Consider the following 9,445-nt stretch of genomic DNA (forward strand, 5'->3'; position numbering starts at 1 on the left):
GTTGATTAGAGGCTGATTGAATTATTTATTAATTTTCTTCCACAAGCTAATAAAGACACTAAACCATACTGGACGCCATTGTTGTTATAAAACAGAAAATACCTACCAAACTGAAATGAACCAGCTAAAGAACTCCAACCTGATGAGTTTACCGGCCGATACCACCCCTGCTGCCACCTTCAGATTAGGAGGAGAAACTGCAACGCAACACCAAAACGATGCATACCCCCAACGCTAGAGAGCAAGAGCAAACTCACCAGCGTCAGCTATGCCGTAACCGATTGCATGCAGATGCCGCGCTAGCATAAATCCGCCTTAAGGGCAGGATCAAAGTGAGAACTCAAGGACAAATGTTTTCAGAGGAGCCCCCTGCTGGTCATTACAAAGAATGCAGATTCCTCATTATCTTCACTTTTCAGACCAGGAGGCTACATCCATGTTTTATCTAAAGTCTATGGTACAGATGAGAGAGTCATTCCAGTTTAACTCTGCAGGAAAAAAGAAAACATCTGACATTATTTTTACTCTTGAAGTTCCAGTATTTCTTACTGCATGTCATTCAGTTTGTTATGTTTTCTTGTGAACTTGTACCAGTGCGGTTGTTTTCACTGTCAAGCTGCTGCAAGCCATTTGTATAAGTGGACAAAGTTTGGGAAAGATAATGCAGCCTCTTAAAATTACAAATGTAAAAAAAATATGTCTAAACAATCCCAGATTTTGACTATAGTATTAACTTTTTTTAATGTCCTTATATCTTCTTTTTTTATACAACTGAAGCTCATCTCCTTTGTGCGGTGTTGTGAGGCCACAAGGTTCACCATCACCTGTTAGTTGCTAGTTTTATCATCTTTTTCCATCTTAAAATAAATTCTTAGTGAGAAACAGATACATTAAAACTGGATTTAGGTGGTTTGCTGACCAAACACAGCTATTACCTAAAGTAAATAATATGTTATATGTGGAGAAAATGTTTTAATAAATGTTTTGTTCGAAAAATGTGAAAATTATTAGAGCTGAGTTTAGTTGCTGTACATCACAGCCACATAACTGTATGTTTTAAGACTCTTGCATGTAATACAAGCAAATGGAAAAGCTTTGAGATGCATGGCTGAAAGTTGTTTGTTTTTTGGTTTTTGGTTTTTTTTGTTGTTTTTTTTTTTTTGTTTTTGTTTTTGTTTTTTTGCAGCATAAATTAAAATCGCCTGAGCAAAAACAATCCTATAAATTCATGTCCAGATTTCATATCAACTGCAGCAGATGCAGATATTTTTCCATGTAATCTCTGAAGCCTCAGCCCTTGCAGACTAGTAGGACCTTGGAGAGTATTACCTATGAAAGGTGAGGTCCGGCAGCCTACAAAGAAAACAGATGGAACCAACTTCAACAACGTATTGTTTAGGGCCCCACAGTTCATTTTCGTGCATTGTGAAAACTGTAGTAGCATTACACACTTGACAACATTATAAGGTAGTAATGTAATGCTAACATAGTTTTTCACAATAATCTTCTTTTATGCTTCTATTAATATTATTACCACTTATTTATTAAAGCAATAGAAATTGCAATTCTTAAATGCAACTTTAATTGGCTCTTCTTCATCTTAGGAATCAGTTTCTGGCTCAAAGCTGAATTATTCTGATGAAGTGGTTCCCAAACTTTTTCGAAAGGGCCCCCTTTTTTATCGATACCAATAATGTCAAGGGCCCCCCACTACTACATGACCCCCGATGCTTACATATGTACAAATACATGTGCCACGAAGTAGTCTTTAGTTTATTGGCCGCTACTTAAAACCATGTCAGTGGCAGAAGGAGTTATCAATTCTTCTTCTATAGTCTGAGGTGTTTTAAATCGAGAAACTCTGCAAACTACTTCAGGTGAGTTGAACTTTCAATGAGACGGATGCTGCTTTTGTAAAAAGAACTCTGCTATAACGACAGATGAGTAGTTTATTTCTAAAGTAATCAACAGGCTTTTCTTTGTGTTCAGGATGAGACGTAACCAAGTGGTGTTTTAACTTCTTTGGCTTCATACTATATGCTGATATTTTTAAATATACAACACTGTGGCCTCTCTTCACTACCCACCATTGACCATTACCCTTACTTGATCATTACCTGGTCAAGGCTAGGACAAGATATGTCTCATCATATAATGTCTTTTTTTTTGTAGTTGTAATCTTTGTTGTAAATCCTTCATCATTTGTCCATTGGTATTTTCACAATTTTGCCCATGTTTTTTAAGGCTCCCAGTTTGGAAACCACAGCCCTAATGTAACTTCACCCTAATGAACCAATCATTCTATTACATCTGATGGTGGGTGGTCCAGTCCAGTACCCCTACCTTATTCCTTAAGAGCTATGCTTTGGGAAGAATGTGGTTTTGCAATTGTCTTGTAGAAAAATATATAATATCATAGATTTGTAAATTTATTTTGCCGAGGGTCCAGAAACAACCACATACCATCCCTGAGCCTGGCTTTTGAAATTTTTGATGATTTTCTTGAAGGTCCTTTAGTCTTTGGCCAGGAGCACACACAGTATAATCTTTTGCCAAAAAGAGACTCTGACAGCTTATTTATCTCAATATATTATGTTTCCACTGTATGATGGTCCATCCCAGACATCTCAGAGCTCAAGGAACATATTTCTTTTTTGCACATTTCAGTTTAAACAATTGTGCATGCAGTTAGTGCTCAAAGGTTCCCCACAGTAATCCCCTTTCCATGTGGTTATATCTGACATTGAATGGCATGAATAGCAGTTCTACATGGAGTCCAATCTAAAGGAGTCCAAGATCACGTGTGTGTAGCTTAGGCTTGCCCTCATGCCCTTTATGTGCAGAAATTCCTTCAGATTCCACAAATCCTTTACACAGAAAAATACGTAATCCCTTTCAATCTTACTTTGAGGATATTTTTAACATTTAAATGACTTTGTTGGCATTTGTTGACAAAGTGGAGATCCTTTACAAATCTTTGTTATTGCTCCAGGATCTTCTGTTTCATGTAAAGGTCTGATTACTGACGAGCATTCAGACAAAATATATACAAAATGTATATTTTTGTAATAACATTAACTGCATGTATGTAAAAAAAAAAGGATAGACATATATGCAGTATTTAGGTCTTTTTTAAGTACATATTTTTCTTTTAGATTTCTCTAAGGGAGGAAAAAATCCTGACTTACATGTATGTTGAGAATATCTCTCCTCTTTTAAGCCTTTGTTTTGATCTCAGTAAGACCCCAAAGGGCATGGTGTTGATTTAAAATCTGCACCATCTTCCAACAAAAATCATGAACAAAGGTATCACTTCATCAAAGGGTAAAGCATCATAAAGATACCCATAGCTTGATGTCCTAACCACAACCGTGACCACACGTGGGAAGTCGAAGTATCGAATTGAACTGTGCAGCTGTTGAAAGCATCTGTGAAACCTAAATGAGTGGGTGTGGTGTTGCAACTGCTCAAACATGAAAAAAATCAAAGTGAAACCAAGTAGAGAATATAAAAAAATGAAAAATCCTTTATATACTTCAGTTTAATTAAATTGCACAAAGGGGGGCAATTACATAATAAAAAAGATCAGTTACTGAATATCATTCACTCATCTTGTAGTTAAGGAGCAACATCAGCATTCATTTGGAGTCATATTTGTGTTCACCTGGTGAATCTAATTCCACCATCCTCTCTCCTTTACCTCTGATTTTGATCTCCAAGAACTCCTGATGGAAATATTTAACTCTTCAACACTTAAATGCTCCACTAGATTTATTTGCAAAAGGTTATTTGGCTGAAAATGATGCTATGAGAGCAGTGACAGTGATCCAGAGTGGTTAAGTTCTGTTTTTATAATAGTATGACCAACTCTTGGTACTGTTTATTATCAATATATTTCCCTTAATTCAAACTCAGCCAAATTCTTCCTTTGGATATTTTAGGGTGAGTGTATTCATTATTTATTGGAAATGTAATGTTGCCTTCTAGTCACTCCTCCAGTTTAAGTCTGGCTCGGTTGAAGTCTTCTCTCACTTGCAGAAGCAGATCTGGGCAACACACTACATCCACAGCTGTCATAGCCAGAGCCTTGGCTGTCCTCAGGGCGTACAACTGGGCCTTTTCAGCTCCTGGCGCAGGAAGGATGGCAGTGAAGGAAAATAAAACATGGAATAAACAGAAACTAACAAACCACATGACTTGGAAAGAGATGACGGCAGAAATCATCTGATTATTACAAGAAACTTGTGATCCCAGTCAACCTGTGCTACGATACCTGCTGCTTCTGTGTATTCCTCTGTGTGGTTTAATGCACCAGTGCCAATGTGGAAGAAAGGATGGATTCCAGGCACTACGAATGATACGTTGCCAAAGTCTGTGGAGCCTGCCAGATAATTACAAATTCACTCTGAAAACAACTCTGTCTTGATTCACTGCACAACAGGATCAATCTGCAAAAACAGTGGTGTCTCTTGTTGTTACACATGTTTAGTTTCATATATTTATGATAGACAACCCAGAAAGGAATGATTATATGTATATTTATTTTTTACCTACCAGAGAAACTGGCTGGCTGCTCTGGAAACTCAATCCCCAAAGCTTTTCCATTACTTTCATACAGGTTTGCCAGTGTGGCATTAGGCAGAATGTTATAGTAGGTAGGGGTTGGGTAGATAATCTCCACCTACAGAAAACACAAGAACGCCTACATGTAATACTGCTGTTTTCTGTTACTATTTCTTCTTTTTCTGTTTCCACTCTCTTGTTTTTTTTTTTTTAGCTAAACCTGTCTGAATCATGTGCTGACCAAGGAGAAAAGTAACCCAAGGTAATGATGAATTATGTAACAGTAGTACAGCACCCACAGCATAACTACAGGAATGTTACGAAAAGACAATGTTATATAAAAGTATAACTCAACATTACATTTCTTTACACTACATTAACATCTATTACTTTGTTCTTATATTAGAGATATGATGTGTCTGTAACCTAGAGGAGAGCAAATCAAAGACAACAACTCACCTGGCAACCAGTGGCCACAGCAGCTGCCCTGAAACAAGCCTCGGCCCTGGCCTTCAAGTCACAAAGGTCCTTCAGCAGTGGAGTACGCAAATAAAACTCTAACTCAGAGTAGGCAGGGATAATATTGGGCTTCACCCCTCCATGCTTGATTATGCCTGTAGAGAAAAAAGAAAGAAAAAATGAAGAGGTTGGAGGGTAAGAAACCAAATTTGCTTTGATGTCAGGTGTGCGACAGATGTTAGGAGACACTGACATGGATAATTTGAAGTATTCCTCTCTCAGAGGCTTAAAAAAAACTCACATCTGATTTTTTTCAACAACTTGAGCAATGACATTCGTTGTGTTGGCACAGAGTGAAATATTTTGATAACAGCATTGTTGGAGCATCATTAGGGAATGTTCCACAGACATTTGTGGCATAATTAGTGCTTCAACTGAAGTCTTGCAACAAAAGTTATTTCTTCAAACATTCACATATTAGATTGTAACCTAACTTTTCCATTAGCAATCTCTCCTTACACTCCATACTTGATAAACTGAACAGAAACTTTCTACTTTGACAATCTTCTTCAGTAGATAAAGGTCTGGTAGCTGTCACAGAGTAAAAGTTAGACGGTTAAATTGATCTTTTCAAAGCACGACATGCCATGTTGGCTTAAAAGTAAACATGCCTTGAGGTGAGACTGTTCTGTGAGCTGTCTCTTGTGAGGTTGAGACTAAACTTTGAAGATTGTTCCAGCTTTTTTTTGTTCCTCACCGTGAAGCCTCCACTCTGGTTTGAGCTGCTGTCTGAGCAGAGAGAGGTTGTTATAGGCCAGCACAGCAGCATCCAGCGCGTTCAATCCCTCCCAGGGATATGCAGAGGCGTGGGATGCCTTCCCATGATACTTTACTGACACCCTGGGTAACATCGGCATGTTTGGATAAGGATTGTCTACAATATGTAAAGGCTAGGCAATCAGATTGAGAAAGGAGAGAAGATATAAAAATCTTGAATTCATAGGAATAGTGAGAAGGAATTTACTCAGCGATGGTGACGGTGGGGAGAAATGAAGCATCCTGCTGAGCTGGATGAGCCATGAATACGAGATCAACATCAGTGAAAGCTCCTGCCTGGATCAGGTTGATCTTTCCCCCAATGGCCTCCTCTGCAGGGGTTCCCAGAACTGTTATCTGGAATAAAAAGTGTTCAGTCATGGTACTTCTCAATCATTCGGACTATTTATAAGCTGTTTTTCTTTGTTAAACAAATGTGTGTAGGTTGAAAATGTAATTTCTTAGGTCTAATTTCTGACTTCCTGTGTGCACTATGGCCCTTACCTTACAAGACGAACATGAAACATGATGAAGAAGACATGAAACAATTCACTGAGAGTACAAATTTACTTGGAAAATGTTCATAGAGGTAATCTCTTTAGAAATAGGTCATCTCCTCATAGAGAATAAACATCATGGGGTGAGGCATTCTGGGTAATACACGCCATAGTAAAGGGCAAGAAATCTTTTTCTTTTTTTTTTCCTCCAAGTAATTTTCTGCCTTTATGGTAAACATAGTCAAATACACACAATGTGTAGGCATTTCATCAGTCTAGCTAAACTACAGTGTGTTTTTAATCTTAGACAACATTAACATCACCAGCATGTCAGCCTCTGATCCATTATTAATCTGTGTACCACTACCACTGACCTTAAATCTCTCAATGCCACTTCAGCTGACATGACAATCCTCCTCTCTCTACAACCAGACTTCATCATATAAGTACAACCAGAGGAGGTACTCTATGTTGGCCTCTAAATAGAACACACGTTTAAGGCAGCCCTTTTCCGAACCAGAAACTACATTTATCTTCTACAGATAATCTGTGCTCCAAGCCACATACCACTAGGCTCTTAACAAAATCCTTTTTTCATTCGTTCATTTGTTGGTTCATTCATTTTTTACACCTCTTAGTCCTATCCCAGCAATTAAGGGGCTAGAGGCAGGGTACACCCAGATCTGGTTGCCAGTCCATCACAATATCAGATCAAAAATATATGAATAGAGCAGACTATGATCCTTTTCCATGATTGTTAAGCCATTCATCTGTTTAAAAAGTAGCTGGATCAAATCAAGGTGGAGGATTTTAAATACTTAGGGTCCAGATAAAGAGTGTGTGGAAAAGAGGTGATGTACACAAGCAGGATGTAACAGGAGGAGAAAAGTATGATGGTATGTGATAAAAAAAGGAAAGTATCAACAAGAATGAAAGAGAAGGTGTACAAGATGATCAGCAATGTTTTATGGTTTAGACAGTAGCTTTGAGGAAAAGACAGGTCGCAGAAGTGGAAGTAGCAAAGATTTAAAAAATGTTGAGGTTGTCTTGGGGAGTGGCCACAATGGACAAGATCAGGAATGAGTACATCAGAGGGACAGCACATGTTTGATGTTTTGGAGACAAAGTCAGTGAGACCAGACTTTAATGGTTTTGAGTATTCAGAGGGGGGATAATGAATATATCGGTAGAACAATGCAGAAGATGAAACTTCCAGGCAGGAAGCCTAGAGGAAAAATAAAGGGAGATTGATGGATGTAATGAAAGAGGACATAAAGTTAGTTGGTGGAAGGGGAAGGCGATGCACACAATAGGGCTATGGAGGCATATGATTTGCTGTGGGGACCAATGAAGGGAAAAGCCTGAAAAGAAAAGAAGAAACTAAAATTTTGTTATGGGACCATTTGCAGTTACATGACTGAGATGCCACCATTTAGTCTCATGTTGACAGCTTAACCATCTGCACAATAACTGAGGCCGGCAACAAACAGCATGCTAAAGAGCATGTATATATATATGTAAGTCTCTATGAATTAAGATTAAGAAACTATTTCAGTTTAAACACAGAAGAAAAAGACTTAGAGAGGCCCTTAGAGATTTTTTTAAAACTTGTGTTTTATGTTCAGTTTATGCTTTTAACTTGGTACCTTCACTGGGACCGGAAGTTCCAGCTGGTTTTCTAACGCAGCTTTCAGACCCACCGCGGCCGCCGCTCCCACCTCCGCTATCAGGTTGTGGCCGCACGCGTGCCCCACATCCGGCAGCGCGTCATACTCGCACAGGAAGCCCACGTTCAAGACGGGTTCCCCCTCCCCACCCCAGCCACCTACAGGACCCCAACTGGCCCGGAATGCGGTCGGTAGCTGGTAGTGACTTTGGACCGTCCAATTCTGGTCCCGCTGTGAGAAGAAGCGGACCAGCCTGTCGTGCGCGTGCGTCTCATTACCGGCGAGCTCTGGTTGGCTCCAAATGTCCTGACTCAGACTGTAGAGCTCGTCTTTAAGTGAATCTATAAACAGTTGGAGGGTTTCCTTCATCTGCTGTCGTTTCTCCATCCAACCGAACTTCCTGTCTGCAGAGTCCAAGTTCATAATAACCCGTTACCTTGTCCTACATGGTCCTGTCAAACAATGAAACTTTAATTTGTCCTGTTCTGTCTACTAATAAAATCGTTCCGGACTCTCAGAAATGTTAGCGTTTACGCTACGTAAAGGGGGCGGGGCTTCTTACCGGAAGTGCTAAAAGTTGAACTCTGAAGCAGCTGCAGTTGCAACCCTCATAGAAATCTGGCAGAAAATGTGTCACATATGTATTTTCTAAACCCGCTGCTCAGCCTTAACAGGGTTGAGCTGTTTCTGCACATTTTAGTTTGTTAAGATGCGGAATTAAGCGGAATTGCAATCATTCAAATTTTCACATGTTCAGCAGCCCAAAACCTGTAAACAGAGATTTATTTAGTTGCTCAATTTTATTTGACTTTTTAATTTTACTCCACCGCATTTCAGAGATGAATACTTTCTTCCATTCTCTGACTATTAATTTGACTGTTTAAGTTATTGTGTAATTTTGAAAATGAATAGTTTATACACTCAATAAACATAACACACTTTTAAATGACATTGCAGGGATTAAACCTATTTAGGGTATCTTGTCAAAAACAGTGTGTGGTCTGAGTCACATCACAGATTCTTGAATTACCAGCATCCCCAGAGCTGTGATTTTCTCTCAAATCATGTTATTATATTAATAAATATTATAAGGACTAAATAGTTCAATGCAAAGTGAAGATTAGAGAATACAATCTGAAAGCTGGATTGTTTTTCAGAACTTTTTTCCTTTTTCTCCCTCCTCTTCTACCTTTCAAAAAAGAAAAAACACCTACAATGATCAGATGTTTCTCACACATTGATCATTCAGATTTAATAATCTAATGATGTCATACATATAACTCAGAAAGACCTAACCAGTTATTTTTATTTATTCTCAATAAAAGTGGGACAAGCAGAGTTTTATTTTAATGGAACTATTTTCATGTTTTGATACTTCCACTTCAAGATCTGAACACTTTAACTTCAGGAATATTTAGGAAAGTTTTACACCACCACACCATT

At 38.6% G+C, this 9,445-nt stretch overlaps 1 protein-coding gene across 3 annotated transcripts; it reads right to left on the reverse strand.

The window, feature by feature from the left end:
• Window positions 1–3,116: 3,116 nt before the first annotated feature.
• LOC121631710 (peptidase M20 domain-containing protein 2-like) lies at window positions 3,117–8,833 on the reverse strand. 3 transcript variants are annotated; one of them, XM_041972734.1, is made up of 7 exons: window positions 7,982–8,829; window positions 6,047–6,195; window positions 5,780–5,922; window positions 5,023–5,177; window positions 4,555–4,681; window positions 4,274–4,381; window positions 3,117–4,127 (listed from the first exon to the last, which is right to left on the reverse strand). In XM_041972734.1, the coding sequence occupies exons 1-7, from the start codon at window positions 8,423–8,425 to the stop codon at window positions 3,988–3,990; spliced, it is 1,266 nt and encodes a 421-aa protein (XP_041828668.1). In that variant the 5' UTR covers window positions 8,426–8,829; the 3' UTR covers window positions 3,117–3,987. The 3 variants fall into 3 exon arrangements, with proteins under 3 accessions (XP_041828668.1, XP_041828669.1, XP_041828670.1); XM_041972735.1 differs by having other exon boundaries at window positions 8,180–8,827; XM_041972736.1 differs by lacking the exon at window positions 3,117–4,127 and having other exon boundaries at window positions 4,330–4,448; window positions 7,982–8,833.
• Between the last annotated feature and the right edge of the window lie 612 nt (window positions 8,834–9,445).

The sequence above is a fragment of the Melanotaenia boesemani genome, chromosome 20 (genome assembly GCF_017639745.1).
Source record: "Melanotaenia boesemani isolate fMelBoe1 chromosome 20, fMelBoe1.pri, whole genome shotgun sequence".
NCBI lineage: Eukaryota > Metazoa > Chordata > Actinopteri > Atheriniformes > Melanotaeniidae > Melanotaenia > Melanotaenia boesemani.